This window comes from Cannabis sativa, chromosome 1 (assembly GCF_029168945.1).
Source record: "Cannabis sativa cultivar Pink pepper isolate KNU-18-1 chromosome 1, ASM2916894v1, whole genome shotgun sequence".
NCBI lineage: Eukaryota > Viridiplantae > Streptophyta > Magnoliopsida > Rosales > Cannabaceae > Cannabis > Cannabis sativa.
The window spans coordinates 14265723-14285024 of NC_083601.1; the positions used below are offsets into that span (position 1 = coordinate 14265723).

The 19302-nt window shown below is 37.2% G+C and overlaps 1 protein-coding gene and 1 non-coding gene across 4 annotated transcripts; one reads left to right on the forward strand and one right to left on the reverse strand.

The window, feature by feature from the left end:
* The first annotated feature begins 8606 nt into the window (after nucleotides 1-8606).
* On the forward strand, nucleotides 8607-11760 carry LOC115705835 (uncharacterized). 3 transcript variants are annotated; one of them, XM_061104489.1, is made up of 3 exons: nucleotides 8692-9558; nucleotides 10543-11230; nucleotides 11460-11760. In XM_061104489.1, exons 1-2 carry the CDS (start codon nucleotides 8942-8944, stop codon nucleotides 11216-11218), a joined length of 1293 nt encoding a protein of 430 aa, XP_060960472.1. In that variant the 5' UTR covers nucleotides 8692-8941; the 3' UTR covers nucleotides 11219-11230; nucleotides 11460-11760. The 3 variants fall into 3 exon arrangements, with proteins under 3 accessions (XP_030489139.1, XP_060960472.1, XP_060960470.1); XM_061104487.1 differs by having other exon boundaries at nucleotides 11468-11760; XM_030633279.2 differs by having other exon boundaries at nucleotides 8607-9558; nucleotides 10543-11760.
* Nucleotides 11761-17058: 5298 nt separating this feature from the next.
* On the reverse strand, nucleotides 17059-17165 carry LOC115721491 (small nucleolar RNA R71). Its single transcript, XR_004012510.2, has one exon. It is a non-coding gene; the product is annotated as a small nucleolar RNA R71 (small nucleolar RNA).
* Between the last annotated feature and the right edge of the window lie 2137 nt (nucleotides 17166-19302).

Here is a 19302-nt window from a genome sequence, read left to right on the forward strand (position 1 = left end):
CGTTTGTTTAGTCTTAATTTTTGTTTTATTTTGTTGTTTTTTTTTTCTATTTTTGTTTTTCAAGATGTTTTATTGTTTTTCATTTCAGTTTCTTCATTTGATTATTTCTCATTTTGTAATAGTTTTTTTCATAATTTTTTAATAGTGTAAACACCTTCTGTATGTATTTTTTTTTAATATGTTTTTTGTCTAGTTGTTTCCTGTCCATTTTTATATCATCAATGGGTAACAATGAGATTTATCATGGATGTTGATGTTCAAATAGTTTTTCCTGTATTTTAGTTTGTATACAGTTGTTTTGTAGTTTTATTATAGTTTTGCTACTTGCATATGTTATTTCATTATAAAACTAATATGCAACTATTTGCACAAAACTTACCATGTATAACTGTTATTTCTTGTTCCCCGTCAAATTAAATTTCTGCATAATATATAAACTATCATAAAACGATAAAGCAACTATAAGGCAACCAAAATAAAAAATAAACAGACTTATACGTAACTGATTGTACCTTAATTCAAATTTGCTCTTCTTATTGTGTTTTTTTAAAAAAATATTTATATTGGAAACCAGTAATTAATCAAAATGCAACTGTATATAACGTAAATGTATTATTCATGAGGTTTTTTTTTTAAAAAAATTTCACATCTCATACATTGTTTTGGATTTGGTGGGAGCTCCAGATCTGTTTGTTACAGATCTACATTTCATGAATTTGGATTTCGATATTAGGGGGAGTTGTTTTGATCGAATAAAACAGAAAACAAATGTGTAATTTCAGTTTCTTCACAGTTTTTCTGATTTTTTTTTCGTCATTTTCTATTTAGATAATTGCAGGTCTTCTTTTCCAGTTGATTTCGCCAGAATTAATGGTTGTATTTTCCTCGTTTTGGTTTTATTTTGGTTGTTTTGCGGTTTTGAAACGATCGAGGTATGTTCATCTTCATCGTTCGCTCTGTACAGTTGAAGGCTTAGTGCATGTGGTATTTTTGTAAATATTTGTATGTGGACTGTATAAATGTTTAATGTGCCGGCCCATAGTATTTTTGTAATTTTTTTTCTTCCTTTTTTTGTATTTTTCTGTTTTTTTCCCTTTCTATTATTATTGATAATATTTATTAATTATTAATCTAATATATTTGTTATGATAATGTTTGTGATGATATGTTTTTTTGACTAAGTGTGTGATAATATGTTGATATAATGTGTAATTTATTAAAATTTAAATAAAATTTATGAATAAAACATATATGTTTATAAGTTATTTTTACCATATCTAATTTGCATATGATAAATCGTAAATAATTTTTTATCCATATATAATATAATTAAATACTATAATCTACATAAAATTATAAATTCTCCTAATAACATATGCAACACTAAATCTGTTATGACTGATATTATTACTATTAGTATTTTGCAGGAACAAATCTCCATATAGATATTTCAGCCTTTTATTCATATTTTATTTATTTTTAAGCATTATTTTTTTGGGAAATCAGCAGTGATTTTCATTACTCCAAATAACATTTACAACTAGATCAGATCCTTTTATAAAACAAGGATTGATAACACTTACTCCAACCTGATTACACAAATCTTACAACTATTACAACTCACTATACCAATTTGTATCACTTATGGACACTTTTTTGGGCCATATACTTTGTATTCTATTCTTACATGTATGTTTAATCATCTGTACAATTGTCTTCGGATCTTCATGGGATTTCTGCCACAGTCGAGCATTCCTATTCCTCCATATTTGGTACAAAAGAGCGACCTGACGACGGCGAAACACCTTCCGGAAAGCAGAGTATGACCTTTTTTCTATTACACGCACCAAGTCCCATAAGGATGATGCTGGTGTCTTCCATCCCAGCCAGTTCTTGATCTGTTGTAAGCAATCTGAAGAGAAAGGGCATTGAAAGAACAAGTGCTCACAAGTTTCAGCATTCCCCGAGCAAAGCAAGCATGAAGGATCTGTGATGATTTGAAATCTGAGCAGCCTATCTCTGGTCTTTAATCTATTTTGAATGGCAAGCCAGAAGACAAAGCTGTGCTTTGGGGTATTCAAACGGTTCCAAACTTCGTTACTCCAATTGACCCTTGAAACCGTGGGGCAAAGCCACTTGTAACCATCTGCAACAATGTACTTTTTCAGAACAAAGGTTGTAGGATCAACTAGGTTCAATAGTAGGCCCTTGAGAGCTACAATCTTCCTCCAATACCAACTACCTGTTTGAGGAATCTCATAGCTCCACCATTCTTTATCTTTAATGTATACACTGTGTATCCATTTTACCCACAAGTTATCCTCTTTTGTTGCTATTGCCCATATATACTTAAACATTGCAGCTTTGTTCCATTCAGCAACTTTTTTGAAACCAATCCCCCCAGTAGCTTTTGATTGGCAAACATGTTCCCAAGCAATTTGCCCAGCTCCTATCATCATGTGTTGACCCTTCCATAAGAAAGCTTTGCAAATATTTTCAATCTCTTTGATCACCTTCTTTGGAAGTAGCATTACCTGGCTCCAATAAGTGTGTATTGCCAAGAGCGAGTTGATTAGAACAGCTCTACCTGCAAATGAGATATGGCGAGTACTCCATGCTCTGATCCTCTGTGTCATCTTTTCAACCAAAGTAGAACATTCCTTCGGTGAAAGTCTCTTAGGGCTGATAGGAATCCCTAAGTAAGTGAATGGAAGCTCTCCTTTCTGGAATCCTGAAGCATCCAGGACCCTTTGCATCTCTGAATGATGCATACCATGGCAGTATATAGCAGATTTAGAAGGGTTTGGTTGCAAACCTGAGGTCTGTGAAAACAGTTTGAGCCCTTGAAGCAAGTAAATAATGCTCTTGTAGTCTCCATTGCAAAATAAGAGCACATCATCCGCAAACATGAGATGATTCAACTTCAACTCTTTACATCTATGATGAAAAATGAAATCTGATTTCTGCCCAATTTTCCTCATGATTCTTGTTAGATATTCCATACCCAGTACAAATAGTAAGGGAGACATGGGATCTCCCTGTCGCAGACCTCTTTTAGCTTCAAAATACCCATGTGAGGATCCATTTATCATCAAAGAAAATCTGGGGGTTCGAATGCATAACATCACAAGTTGAATGAACTGAGTAGGAAATTTCAATCCTTGCAACATTTCTTCAATGAACTTCCATTCTATTGTGTCATAAGCCTTTTGCAAATCAAGCTTGATAACACAACTTGACTTTGTCTGCTTCCTTCCATAATGTCGTATCAGATCCTGGCATATCATAACATTGTGTGCAATGAATCTCCCTTGGATGAATCCTCCTTGGTTATCAGCTACAAGTTGAGGAAGCAAACAGTTGAGTCTTGAGCAAATCAATTTGGTGGCTGCCTTGTATATCACATTACAGCATGCAATGGGCCTGTAGTCTCTCACTGTGTTAGGGCATTTCAGCTTGGGTACAAGTGTGAGAGTCGTGTTATTGATTTCTCGAAGTAATTTCCCTGTTTTGAGCAAACTGATTATTGCTTCCGCTACATCAGCACCTATAATACCCCAGTTTTTTTGAAAGAACGAACTCCCAAAGCCATCTGGACCTGGCGCCTTGCAGCTGGGGATGGCAAATATTGCTTCTTTAACTTCCTCATGTTTGTAATCTCTCAAAAGAAAACTCCTCTGTTGTTGTGTAAGAGTCTCTCCTTCTCTGATTATTTTCTGTTGCACCCTCTTTCTGTCGTGTACATTGCTGCCCAAAAGTGCTTGATAATACTGAATAAAAGCTTCAATAATAGCCTTCGGATCTTCCATTCTTACACCTTCAGCATTCACAATAGTAACCACTTGGTTATGTCTCCTTCTCTCTCGAATACTATTATGAAAAAATGCTGAGTTTTCGTCACCTGCCCTTGCCCAATTCAGCTTGGCTTTTTGCTGCAAAAAAGACATATAACTCTTGAAAACATTAGTGTAATGACTGCTGAGTTCCTTCTCCTGCTGGTGTAGATTTTCATTGAGTGGTTGCTGCTGCAGTAAGGCTTGGCACTCATCTAATTTTGTTTTGGCAAGGCACTCCTGCGCACAGATGTCAGCAAAATTGTTCTTATTCAATTCCTTTAAAACATTTTTGATACCTTTAAGCTTGGAAACAATTCGGAACATCAAAGTGCCACTGTGATGTTGTTGCCACTGTTGTTGAATAAGTTCATCATATTCGGGATGCGATTCCCACATGGAGAAATATTTGAAAGGCTTCCGTCCACCAATGACATTATTGCGAAAATTAAGGACTGCTGGAGTGTGATCGAAAGCAAGTTCATTCATAAAAATGACTTCAGCAGTGGGGTGGGCAGCCATCCATTGTTGGTTTGCAAGCACACGGTCAATCTTTGAATATATTCTATCATCCCCAAATTGCTTATTGCACCAAGTATAGAAACTCCCACTGAATTTGACATCCTCCAACCGGCAGTGAGCAATACAGTCCACAAAATCAGTAGAAGTTGAGAATCTAACTCTCTTACCAATTCTCTCCTCCTTTGACAAAATGTCATTGAAATCCCCCATTACTATCCATTGCTTCAATGAATGTAGCTCTTGAAGTTCATACCAGAGCTTCTTCCTTCCATTTTCATCATTAAACGCATATACAAAGGTAACATAAAAAGATTCCTTCATATCTATAGTTGAGACTTCTAAATGAACCAATTGACTAGAGCACTTCAAGATATTCACATTATAGCTAGTTGGTTTCCAACTAACTACAATTCTCCCACCCGGGTGCCAAGGATTATTCGAGGTAAAGCACCAACCACTAAATACACTTGAGTATAAGGCCCCAAGTTTTGAGGCCTTAACTCTAGTTTCGAGGAGGCCAACCAAACCAATTTTTTGAGAATGAATAAATTGCTTAACCATTTGTTGCTTTTGTTGGTTGTTGACTCCTCGAACATTCCAACTAGCAATTTTATCCATTGGGAAGAGGAGGTTCTCCCCCTCCTCTAGTGTTCCCAATGATCTCTTTACCTCTTTTTTTTCCAAGCAAAACATTGTTCTCTCCTTCAACTTCCCCATCACTTTCCTCTTGATCAGTAACATGTTGCAGACCACCAAAAGTATTAGCCACTGCTATAACCTCTGGTTTTTGTGATTCAGGTAGTTTCTCCTTCCATATTCTCTTTGGTAGAACAAAACCATCCTCATCACTGATTGGTTTTACTCGAGCCTCCACAGCAGGTTTCTTGATCACCCACTCAGTTTTGTGTCCTTCTTTCTTCCTGCAATTGATAGCTACATGTCCAACACCTTTGCAATGGGTACACACTGTAGGTTTCCATTCATATTTCACAAAAACTGAAATGTCATCTCCATATTCATCTTCAAACTCAATCTGTTCAGGAAATTGTTGATCTAAAGAAACTTCAATAAGGATTCTCGGATAGTTCAGTTTCTCCTTCGCTTTGGTAAAAGAATCAAGCATCACTGGGTCACCAATTTGCCTTATAATTCGGAACAAAACATGCTCACCCCAATATTTCAATTCTAATCCCTGCAATTGAACCCAAATCGGTACAGAGTGAATATCCTCTTTCCTGAAATTTTTGTTTGGATCCCATGCCCTCATGATCACTGGCCGATTGTTGAAGAAAGTGTATCCACCAGACAAAATCTCATCACGGTCTGCAATGGACTTAAATCTGACCACGAAAACACCATAGGAGATCGTTCCTACCTTGTCAACCCACATTTTCCATCTAACATAGCCATCTAAAATTGACATTGGGGGATTGGCCCCAAGCACATAACACACAATAGAAGGGGTCCAATACTCAACTTCTTCCTGTATATCTTCACTAGTAATTTTCACTTTTTGTTTTGAGGTAGAACCAGAAAAACGTGATTCTAGGTTTCGAATTATGCTACCAGATCTCAGTACAGGGGGAGTTACATTCATACCTCTTGCAACCTCAGTTGCTGAATGCTGCTGTGCCTCTCGAAATTGCTTCATTTCCACCAATTGTGCGAAATCCTGCCTTATACTATCTCGTCGTGCATCCTCTTGCCCTCTTTGAATCACATAATCGTGCCCAGTATCCTGTTCCTCGTCACCCGATTCAGAGGCGTCCGAGAAGAGTATCGGTTCAATCCCTAATACCTCATCCATAGACTTGGTTTTCTTCACTTCAGAAGAGGAACCAGGTCCACGCTTTTTCTTCTTCTTCGCCGGAGTCCTTGGCTTGCCCTGCTTCGTCGCCCTCGTCTTCGCCATAGCAACCGCTCAAAGAGCAGAGAGAAAGCTAGAGAGAGAAAGCCTTTTTATTTTTTAAGCATTATTATTTCTGTATAATATATATATTTCTCTTTAAGCACTAGCCAAACACACTGAAAAGAATATGATTTGAAGAATCGTATATAACGACGAAACAGCAAAATTGGAGTATTATATAATAATAATAATAATAATATAGCATAGGAAAGAAAACAATATCTGAAAAAGTATAGTCTAGAATAGATGGTAGCATTTGGAAAAAGGACCACAAGACCATTTTGGCAACATGAAGAAAAAGACGTAGAGAGTGAATAGTCAAATTGTTATATATTATATGTACGTATGAGTGAGAAAGAGAGATAAAGAGTTAACTTAGCAAAGCAACAAACAAATGAATAGATACATATACATATATAATGGCCTTATGGGGACTCCGAATCAAATTGACCAACATTTCGATATGGTGCCCCAACACGCCTGCCCCCCACTCTCCGATCACACTCTATATAACTATAAATATAGATGGGCCACTCTCTCATTCAATTACATTTTCTCTTCCTTCTATCACTCTTGCTTATCTCAATTCCTTTCATAATAAACTTTATATTTTAGATATTTAAAATAAAGGGATAAGCTTAGGTTAATGATGATTATGATGTTAGAGAGTAGTAGAAGTCATTTCACACAATTATAGGGAGTGAAAAATAAAGGTATAATTAAGGTGATTATTAACTTTTGTTTAATTTTTTGACCCGTTATTTACTACGACAGCACTATGTCATCTTGAGCTAATAAACTAAGTTACTATGCTTGGACTTTTATATGTTATTAACACACAGAACAAAGCTACAGAGATGTGTATTATCTATATATTAAATTAATGAGGTGAAGTTGATACAATTTTTGGTGGCATACATACATGAAATAAGAGTGAATTGGTAATTGATGATCATAGTGATAGATCTATATGTAAGGTGTAAGGTTAAAGTTATATATGTGGATAATAATTTATTTATATTCAAGATGCAAAATTGTTTAATTAGTAGGTATAGAGTTATGCTGGTAATGTTTATAAAGTGTGAGTGAGGACAATATTGAATGTCAATATTGAAAATCAATATATATATTTATATATGTGATTATACATTAATAAGCTAAGTTTGTGACTACAATTAATAATACAATACAATTTCCTCTTAGGACAATACAATACATATTTAAAATTTAAAAAATATGGTACCAAAACGTTGACATGTTATTACATTCAATGGTTAGACTTTTAAAAAAACTATTATGTAAATGATATTGTACAATATTTATACGTTTAATTATACTTAGAAAAAATTAGGTGACAGAATATGCTTCGAAATCTTTCTGTTTTTTTAATAATCTTATATATACCTTGTATAAATATTTATTTGAATACCTTTTATAATTTGGGCCAATTACATCCAAACCAATTATAAACTAGATTATATGGGTCAGATATCTTTTCTAATCTATTGGTGAACGAAAAGAAAGAACAAATAAAGATTATAATGTAAAGGCTATATAGCAGGTAGGATGGAAAAATGATTGATTGGTAGGTTGGGTGGTATTAGTGAGATGATTTAATAAAAGGTTTCTATAAATTTAAAACTTTAATATCATTAATTAGTATATCTTATTGATAATTAGGAATTAATAGTTTGTGAATGAAATATATTAGACAAAGAAATTGGATGACAGAAGGGCATTTAATTCTTTGAGCTAGGAACATGCATGAACCTTATAGGTCTCCCTTTATTTTATTTTCCAAAATTTCCATGACCAAAACTTCCTTTTTTTTAAAAAAAAAAAAACCCAATTAAATGACAACAACATATTAATCTAACAAGTCTTCCTGGTTAAAAAAAAATTGAAGGGAAATTATAACAAGTTATGACAGTTGTTTGATGATGTATTTTAGTTACTTACTGCCACGTTTACCAATGGTGAGTGAGTCGGATAATATATAATAAGATATATATAACAAAATAAAAACCGTTTAGCGCCGTCAAATTCAGGAGTCTTAAACTAGAGTCAGAAGACGCCAAAGAAATGCCACGTCACCAAATTTTAATTAATTAATTTAATTATTTATTTTTTTGGCCGATCATCAGTTTGTTTTTCTTTTTTAATTGATCAATTTTGAGAAGTGACCCAATCAAATCCTCCAATAGCCTTCATGACAACGTGGTGACAGCCTTAATCCAGTTGTCAAATGACCCCACTTCCGCACCTTTCTTTTTACCCAATAATATTCTTTCCATTTTCTCACCCTTTTCACTTAATTTCTTTTCCAAATTCTGAAATTATATGAACTGTCTTTTTAGTTGTGTTCGATTAAAAAATGGAAGTTAAAATATAGTAAGAATAATTATTTCTATGGTATATATATATATATATATATATATATATACAAGGTTGATCGGATCAAAATAACATTGAATAACAATTATATTTAAAAATGAAGGAGAGAGAAAGTGAAGCCAAGAGGATAAAACAGGTAAGCAGCCGACATCCATTTTAGTCATCTCATGAAGCAGCAGTAGCTAGCTTGGCTAGCTCCCATTCTCTCTTTAAACCCATAAAAACACAGAGAAAAAACTTCAATCAAAATCCAAAAACGACATCATAAGGTCACAAAACGACAATGGATCCTTGCCCATTCGCCCGCCTAATAGTGGAGTCTCTGGCTCTCAAACTCCCTCACCAAGCCACCAAACCGGCCGGTCTAGGCGTCCACCCTTCAGCCACTCCATGCTTCTGCAAACTCAGCATTAAGAATTTCCCCTCACAGACGGCTCTCCTCCCTCTCTGCTCATCCTCCGGCGATTCTCCTCCGCCCGATTCCGCCACCTCCTCCGCCGGATTCCACCTCGATTCCATCGCTCTCCGCCGTATCAAGGCTGCTGGAAAGCCCGTTACCCTTCGCATCTCGGTCTACACGGGGCGCATGGGCCGCACGTGTGGAGTGACCAACGGGAAGCTTCTTGGTCGGGTTAATGTGAGTGTGGACCTGAGTGGGGCCGAGTTCCGACCTGGGGTTTTCCAGAGTGGGTGGCTGAAGCTCGGGAGTGAGAAGGACGAGAATAAGTCATCCTCCTCCGCCAGACTTCATGCGGTGGTCCGGTCTGAACCGGACCCCCGTTACGTGTTTCAGTTCGGAGGCGAACCGGAATGTAGCCCTGTCGTTTTTCAGATTCAGGGGAATATACGACAGCCCGTTTTTAGTTGCAAGTTCAGCGCTGACCGGAATGCAAGATCCCGGTGAGTACTTATTTCTTTTTTGTTTATCTGGTTGCTTAAGTTACGGAGCACTTTAGTGGTTAATTGTTAAATGTTGCTAACGTGAGCCTTGGTTGGTGGATTTTGTGATTTTTTTTTCTTTTTTTAGAAAATAATATAAAATATATGAAATTTTTAACTGTTGATTGATGATGGGGGCGGTAGAATCGATTGTGTGTGAATCAAGTAATTGTGTTGTCAATTTTCTTAGCTGGTGTCTAGTAATCACATGTGTCAAGTTGGGGCTGTGCAAATCTTGATCCATTCTACGTTTCTTATTTCATGCAAACAATCTGCAAAAAGCGCAATTGCATATTTATTCATGTGTTCCTTACAATTTTCAAGACCAGTTAAAAGCATTCATTTTTTTTGTTTCGCTTTTTTCATTATAATCATGAAATAAAAACTAGGAATCAACATTTAAGGAAATAACTTAAATTTCATTTATCATTGTATTAAAAAAAAAATTGTGATGAGCTGTCTTTCGCTTAGTTCATCAGTCTCTTTTCATTACTCTTTTTTAATTACAAATTGATAACCTTTTACTGTTGAAAAGTATTTTCGGAGTATCTGATATTACATTATTTGTATATGTTAATATAAAAAAACATTTCCATTTGCCTTTGCCGACTTTTCATAATTATCAAATGTCGTTCACGAAAAAATACACACTCTGTATTATCACCAATAATCACAACTAACTCAATTATGTCTTTTATTATATTGTATAATTATAATTAAATTAAAAAAAAAAAAAACCAAACAAACAAATGATCCTTTCCCATGTGCAAAAATCTTATGTTCTGTTGCATATCTTCATAAATTCTATTGTTGACATATGTATAGTATAAACATTATTATTTGTTACTTAATTCTTTGTTTCTCCATTTATATAATATATAAACCAAAAGAAAAATTCAAGATTCTGATGTTGGACTTTTTGTTTTTTTAACATGAAAAATACAGATCACTACCCTCAGATTTCACCATAAACAACAACACCAGAAACAGAGGATGGATGAGAACATTTTCCGGCGAAAGAGAGAGGCCCGGAAGAGAAAGAAAAGGTTGGATGGTGACAATTCACGATCTATCCGGATCACCGGTTGCGGCGGCTTCAATGATCACTCCCTTCGTTCCTTCCCCCGGCTCGGACCGAGTTTGGCGGTCCAACCCGGGGGCATGGCTCATTCTCAGACCGCACGGGGTCTCCGTCAGCAGCTGGAAGCCTTGGGGCCGCCTCGAGGCGTGGCGGGAGAGAGGCCCCGTAGATGGTCTGGGCTACAAATTCGAGCTTTTAGCTGAAAATGCTAACGGCCCCACCACCGGAATTCCTATCGCCGAAGCCACGATGAACGTGAAAAAGGGTGGGGAATTCTGCATCGACAGTAGGCTGAGTGTGGCGGCGTTGACTTCGAGGTCGCCAGTCAAAGGCTTTGTGATGGGTTCAACTGTGGAAGGAGAGGGAAAAGTGAGCAAACCCGTCGTACAAGTGGGAGCTCAGCACGTGACTTGCATGGCGGACGCTGCTCTGTTCATTGCTCTCTCAGCCGCCATTGATCTCAGCATGGACGCTTGCCGTTTATTCTCGCATAAGCTGAGGAAAGAGTTTTCCCATGATGAACAAGATATCTTCTCTTGATATATTCACAAGGTCTCTTCATGGTGGCTGTGATAATCAAGTTTTTTTTTCTTTGCTCGAGAAAATTGTTTGGTTTGAGCTTCAAAATATATATAAAATACATATAGTTTTTATTTTTTTTCCTTCTTTTCAATTAATTAGAGTATTATTCTTTAAATTCTTTTGATCGACCATTTTTTTTTCTCACAAATTTTTCCCTTTTTTTCTTTTGTTCCCTGTATTTTTCGGGGTGTCTATCAAGTTCGACAGTTCAAGTTCTGGTGGCGTTTGTTCTGGTTTATTTTTTTGGGGTCTTGGCATTGAAGACTGAACATCCATACGTGCACGGTTTCGGTATTCGAGAGTGTGAGTGGGTTTCCTCGTCTTGTTAATTCTGAAATGATTAGATTAGAATTTTATTATACACTTTATACTTTTATTGGGGATTTCTCTTATAATTCTAAGTTGATCTGTACATATATGCAATGTACATTTCAAAACGTTTCACAAATTCCAAGTGTAAATTCGTAACAATTACTATTATTGTTACCATTCTTTTGTCACTCTTTGGCCTCCTATACCTTTTTCCATAATCTTTTTGGCTGGTTTAAGTAGTATTATAAGTATGTTTAAATTTTGCAGCAACATGACATCTCAATTGTTCAGCACATGTACGTACGACTCTTTTGCAGTGTAACATTTGAGTTTTAGTATGATAACCAATTACTTAGGCGGTAAGGTTGGTTAGTTTGGCTTAAGTGTCATTACACATTTATGTTATGTGTACTCATTCTGTTATAACAAAATTGATTCTTGATTTGTATTGAACTTTTAGTCTATAAATAAAGAGTTTTGTACTATGTAGAATTCTAAGTTTAAAAGCATTCCTCCATAATTTGTTTTGCAATTCTCTCTCCTCCATTCTAATTCTTCATGTTATTAGAGCTATTAGCTGCCTTCTTCTGGTGACAACTTGTCTCTAGCAAGCATAACTGATGCCAGTATCGTTCATGGTGCTCCAACAACTCAACCGTGGAATTATTTTTCCCATTCCCTTACCTCATCCTTTGTGATCAAGCTAAATCGCATAGAGTTCCTCGCCTGGAAATCGTCATACCAACGCTGATTGGTTATGGTCTGGATGAAATTTTGCTTATTGATATCGCACCACCTCAAAGACTCATCAATGTCCATCTTAATCCTGTATTCACTCAATGGAGCAAGAATAATTAACTTCTTCTTTCTCAACTTTGAGCCTCCATGACTGAAAGCATCCTTGGCATAGTAGCAAGCTATACTAGTTAGAACAAAGTCTCCAAAGCCTTGGAACAAGTCAGCTGAGCTCTTTCCAGTATTCATAAAGGTATGCTGATAAGATGAAATCCTCTATGATTCATTGGCTATAGCTTGTCATCCAAATTTGGATTTTGATTTGATATTGCATCATTTTACTAGCCTTGAACCAGAATTTGACCCTGTTGTATCTGGTATTACGTCTTGGAGCGATAATCTTTCTCTTGAGGAAGTTCAGGCATTATTGATGTCTCATGAAACTCGTCTTGAAAGATACACCACCATGTTGGATCTTTCAACTAAGATGTCTGTGAACCTAACTTTTGGATCAAGAATTGGTCAATTTTGACCTTCCAACAATGTTGACAGAGGCAATATGTATGAATCTTCATCAAGATTTTCTCCACGAGGGTTTGCTCTTCCAAATTTTCCTCGATCATCTAATCCAAATGTCCATTATGTCTAGTGTGTATGCGCTATGGCCATCCTTCACGCATCTGTCACTACAAGTTTGATGAAGATTGGACCACTCCCAAATCAGTTTTTAGACAATCTCAAGCTCAAGCCAATTTGATTGAGCATTATTTTGAGTATGAGCCTTATGCCTACGTTGCTTAATCTATTCCAAATTTTATTGATGATCAAGGGTGGTATGCAGAAATTGGAGCCACTAATCACATTTCTTTCAATGTTAATCATCTTAAGAATGTTATGCCTTACTCTGGCCAAGACAATGTGGTTGTTGGTGATGGTAAGAAGCTAGTCATTTCTCACATTGGTAAAGCTAGCATCTCTTCCAAATCATCTTTCCCATTGCACTTAAATAATGTATTGAAAGTTCCATCTATAAATAAAAATCTCGTAAGTGTTTCCAAGCTTACTAAGTATTTCAAAAATCTTGTTGTTTTGTCAAGGACAAACAAACGGGAGTAATCCTAATCAAAGGGAAGATTAAAGATGGTCTCTACCTCCTAGGGGATGATGATTCAAGTCTGTCAAATACTTCAGTGCAGTGTCATCTTGTCACTTTGTTCATGCTGAAAAGTGGCCAATACCAACTCTCTAGATTGGTGAGATGAATAATAAGTTTAAGCAAATAATTTAGAGAGACACATAAAATTTATTGTAGTTCACTCCCCATGTCGTCATGGTAATGGAGTTTCGTCTACTTCAAGTTTTTATTTCTCACAAGATAGTATTACAGAAAAAGGCTAAGTGTTTAAGCTCTAGTTTCTAGAGAGAGTAACTAGAGAGAGATGCTATGACATTGTGAGAAATTTTCTAAATGTGAAAAATAAGCTAAGGGAGCTTTCCTTTTATAGTTGAAGGAGCCCACAATAATAGGAGAAAATACAAATTAGATATTTTATATTGTAGATGATGATCTAACGGTGCAAATTTGAATTCGATGGCTTTAGAATTGCGATTGAAGCGTGAGACATGACTTGATAGATCATCGAATTATCTTCAAAACATAAGATGAGTAGCATCAATCAGATCAATAATGAGCGAGTTATGGTCATTTTACTAAAAGCATTTCACAACCCATTGGCCAAGCTGACATCCAGCGCCCAGGTTGACATATGACATCAACCTAGACACTCGGTAAGTGAGAGAACGTCCTGTGGATATAATTTTTGATGCCTAAGTAATATTTTGATATCACTTAGTTATTTCTGTGTTCTGGCGAAGCTGGTCACTAGTTCTCGAAGATGTTACTATTCTACATGAGAGATTCGAAACTCTTCATTTCTGAGTAATTTTCCCATGTTGGAAATGAAAAATGCGACGTTTTGAATTTGACTTCATGGATCTTTATCATTGTGAAAAACTAAATAGACGGTTGAGTCGGAATCAGAATTAGAATCGAATAAGCAGAACCCACCGCACTAGGTCATTTGTCAACCTGGGTGTTAGGTACTTTATTTCTGAGCTCCAGGGTTGTCGTTTTGATACTTCTGAAGTTCTTGAACTTGAGGATGAGGTCTCTCACCCCATTTTGGACCATTCTGAATTCAATGATCGAATCAGATTTGGCATTTGATTGATCGAAACCAGCGAACCAGGTTGATTGTCAACCTGGGGACTCGGCCCAACACTAGGTTAACCTGGACGTTGGGCCCTATTTCCAAGGGCTCGAGTTTGTGGTTTTCTCCCCGAGTTTGCTTGAATCTTTATTATTTCTAATGACAAAAAAAATGCCCAGAACACTTTTTCGAGAACTTAATTGGAAATAGCCCAGGTTGACAATATGTTAACTTAGGGGCTGGGCCTAGTGCTAGGTGTCAACTTGGGTGCTTGGTACCAGTTATGACCCTTTGAAAGTTTCGTTTGGTCCCCAAAAATAGTTAAATCTATCTTTTCTCGGCCCTGGACCTTGCTTCTGGCACCTAGAAAGTGTTGTTTCTTCCCTGAAAGTACCTATATTCCCCATTTTTTATGATGATGAAGATGAAGATGATGAAAAAGCCAGATCATTGATATGATACTTGGAAGGTGCCTAGATTGACAAATTTTCAACATGGGCGCTAGGTGCCCGAGCACCAAGTGCTCAAAAATGAACTTGCTCCGAATCTAATTCTGATGCCTTAAATATGTTCATGTTAGGCTATTTTTAGCCTAGGTATCAGATCTATTTTATGTGCGTTTTTTGCTGTGTTGGGATGGAATTACGCTTGTTTTCTATGTTTTCAGGTTCTTTGGAATAAAAGAGGTCTCGGGGGCAGAAATTCAATAAAAGACGAGCTGAGCCAAGGAAAACACAATTTCTGAAGTTTTGTGCACATCTGGCCGCGGCTAGACACAGCTTGGCCGCGGCTAGAACACCAAACGAATGAAAAAAAAATGTGCTCCAGTCGCCGCGGCCAGAGGAAGCTTCGCCGCGGCCATAAAGTCCTTACAGAACCTCGTATTTTCAACATCGATCTGGCCGCGGCGAGCCCATTTCTAGCCGCGTCGAGATCCCGTACGGACCAGGGGCAATTTCGTCCATCGAACCCTAAAAATTAGTTATAAATAGAAAACTGCGATTGGAAGTCAGGGGAAGCGAACCCTAAAACACAGCAGAAAGTGGCAGGAAGAGCGTAGAGATTCAAGTGAAGATCCAGAATTCATCCACCATAAGTTCTTTTCTTTATTCCTCGTTAATTTCTTTATGTTGAATATTGCTTTAGGAATGGTTATGGATTTGTTTCTGAACTAAATTTCCCATTTAGGGAGGATGATGATTGTTGTTTAATGTTTTGTCTAGTTAATGTTTAATTACCATTCCTTCATTCTTGTTTGTGAAATTATCTTAATTTGTGTTTAATTTCATGTTTAAGATTGATCACCTTGTGCATGCTTTATGATCTCAATTCGAAATCTGAAAAGTGAGAATTGAGAATGCTAAAATTGGGATAATCGATGCTCTATGTGAAACGAGAGTATTCACATGACTTATGTGACAAGTAGATTATTGCTTAATGCTGATTTCATGTTAGTTTAATTAAGGAATTAATTAGATAACATGTGATTTAGAATCTAGAAGATCTAAAAAGAGCTAGGTTATTTTATAATCTGTCATTCACTTCAAGAATAGGATAGTAATTGAGCATTAACGATTTGGGTAAACAACAACAGGATTCTCCTCCCTATCATCTCATCTTGCTTAAACTTTAACTGTGTTTTACGTTTTCTGAATTACTTTACTTTTCTTAAATCATAATTGTTTTCGATTTGCCAAATAGAATTATAAGTATAGTTTAGTGGTATTTAATCCAATTCCCTGTGGGATCGACCTCACCTGTGTGAGTTTTACTACTTGATTGCGTATACTTGCGTAGTGTTTATAAATTATAGCTACAAGTTTTTGGCGCCGTTGCCGGGGAATTGTTTAAAGATTAATATTACACAAAATTATACTAACTTCTACTTTGGTATATTTTCTCTTGCTGATTTTCTAACCTTTTTCTTGCAATATTTTCTTGATCTATTTCAGGAATCCTAAGTGTATGCGCCGTCAAGGACAAGCAGTTATATTACCAGTTGATCCTGAAATCGAGAAAACTTGCAGGAGGAACCGAAAGAACAAAAGGCAAGAAAGAGTTTCAGCAACTGCTGAAACATCAGAAATCATGGCTGCCAATGTGAACAATAATGCTGGAAACAATGGGGGTAATAACGGTAATAATGGAGGCGCCGTGGAAGATCAAGCTAATGGCCGTAGCTTGAGAGATTACATTCTCCCTACTCTGACGGGAGTGCAGTCATGTATCAGGCCACCGGCAGTGGATGCAAACAACTTTGAGATTAAACCTGCCATCCTTCAAATGGTGCAGTCTTCAGTTCAGTTTGGTGGCCTCCCTTCTGAAGATCCTAATCTGCATCTCTCTAACTTCATGGAACTTTGTGAAACTTTTAAAGTTAATGGAGTTAGCGATGATGCCATTCGACTGAGACTGTTTCCATTCTCGCTCAGAGAACGAGCCAAGAGTTGGTTAAACTCCTTGCCACCCAATTCTATTGCCACCTGGAATGATCTGGCAACAAAATTCTTGTCAAAGTTCTTTCCTCCAGCCAAGTCTGCAAAGCTGAGAGGAGAAATCAATAACTTCTGCCAACAAGATAATGAATCTCTCCATGAGGCTTGGGAGAGGTTTAAAGATCTGATCAGGAAGTGTCCTCATCACGGTATAGAGAAGTGGATGCTGGTTCACAACTTCTACAACGGGTTGGTTGGTAATACTAGAACTCTAATAGATGCAGCAGCGGGCGGAGCTTTTATGAGAAAGAGTGCTAATGAGGCGTATGATCTATTGGAGGAGATGGCTCTAAACAATCAACAGTGGCCAACTGAAAGGAGTCAATATAAGAAGGTAGCTGGTGTGTTAGAAGTTGATGCCATCATAAAGTTAATAGCTCAGGTTGAGGCATTGACAAAAATAATTGCAGGGCAAGCTAAACAAGCCCAAATTGTTTGTGAGTTATGTGGAGGAAGTCATTACTTTTCAGAGTGTCAAGCTGATGTGGATGATTTGCCAATGGATGAAGCTAAGGCCATTGGAAATTTTTCACAGAACAACAACAACAACAATTATGGGTTCAACCAGGGTAATAACCGAAGAAATAGTGGGTTCTATCAGCAACGAAATCAGAACCAGAACCAGAACCAACAGTTTAATCAGCAACAAGTCTCTGGTGGAAATTCTAGTTTGCAAACAGATTTACTGCTTCAATTTATGACTGAAACTAGATCTTCAATTAAAGACCTGCAGACTCAGATGGGCCAGCTAGCAACTTAGGTAGCAACCCGCCCTCAAGGAAATTTGCCTAGCACAACTGAAGTTAATCCCAAAGAAAACTGCAAAGCAATTACCCTGAGGAGCGGTAAGAAGTATGATGGGCCTGAGTTACCACAACCAGTTGAGGTAGATGAAGAGATAAAAGCTCAACCAGTGCAAACACCAACACCAACAGCAGAAAAGGCTACTGACAGCCCAACACAACCACAACAGTCTCCACCTATTAGCATTGATCACCATGTGAAAATACCCTATCCTCAAAGGCTCAGAAAGTCAAGCTTAGACAAGCAGTTCGCCAAGTTTCTAGAAGTCTTCAAAAGACTTCACATTAACATTCCCTTTGCTGAAGCTTTAGAGCAGATGCCAAGTTATGTGAAGTTTATGAAGGAAATTTTGTCAAAGAAGAGGAAGATGGAGGATTATGAGACAGTGGCTCTAACTGAAGAGTGTAGCGCTATTCTATAGAAGAAACTCCCTCCAAAACTCAGAGATCCAGGGAGCTTCACTATTCCTTGTACTATTGGAAAAATTGAAGGAATAAATGCACTATGTGATTTGGGAGCCAGTATAAACTTAATGCCTTTGTCAGTGTTTAAAAGACTGCAGCTGGGTGAAGCAAAGCCAACCACGGTAACTCTCCAATTGGCGGATCGATCACTAGCTCATCCTAGAGGAGTCATTGAGGATGTGTTAGTTAAAGTTGACAAGTTCATCTTTCCAGCTGATTTCATTGTTCTGGATATGGAAGAAGACAACAATGTTCCTATCATCCTGGGGAGACCCTTCTTGGCAACAGGGAAAGCACTAATTGATGTTCAGAAAGGAGAGTTAAGGCTGAGGGTACAAGGAGATGAAGTTGTATTTAATGTACTCAAAGCAATGACCTACCCTACGGCTAGTGACAATTGTTTTGCAATTGATGTGGTGGCCCAGTTGGTGGAGACAAAGACGCACATTGAAGACCCTCTTAATCTGACTTTGGTACAAGGGGAGGTGGTGGAACAAGACGGTAAGGAAGCTTATGAGTATGCTATGTGGCTCGACTCTTATGGACCGTTGAATAGAAGATACTATGAAGAGTTAGGAGTCATACCAACAAAGCCTACCCCATCTACTGAAAAGCCTCCTCAACAAGAGTTAAAAGTCCTACCAGATCATCTCAGGTATGAATATTTGGGAGAAAATAAGACACTTCCTGTCATTGTGGCATCTTCCCTATCTTCTTTAGAGACAAACAAGCTATTACGAGTTCTAAGGAAGCATAAGAAAGCCATTGGATGGACTTTAGCAGACATTAAAGGGATCAGCCCCTCAACTGGAATGCATAGAATCTTAATGGAGGAAGGAGTGAAGCCTACCATCGATGCACAACGAAGATTAAATCCACCAATGAAGGAGGTTGTCAGAAAAGAAGTCTTAAAGTGGTTAGATGCCGGGGTAGCGTATCCTATTTCAGATAGTAAATGGGTAAGTCCAGTCCAGGTTGTTCCAAAGAAAGGAGGGATAACGGTGGTGAAGAATGAAAAGAAT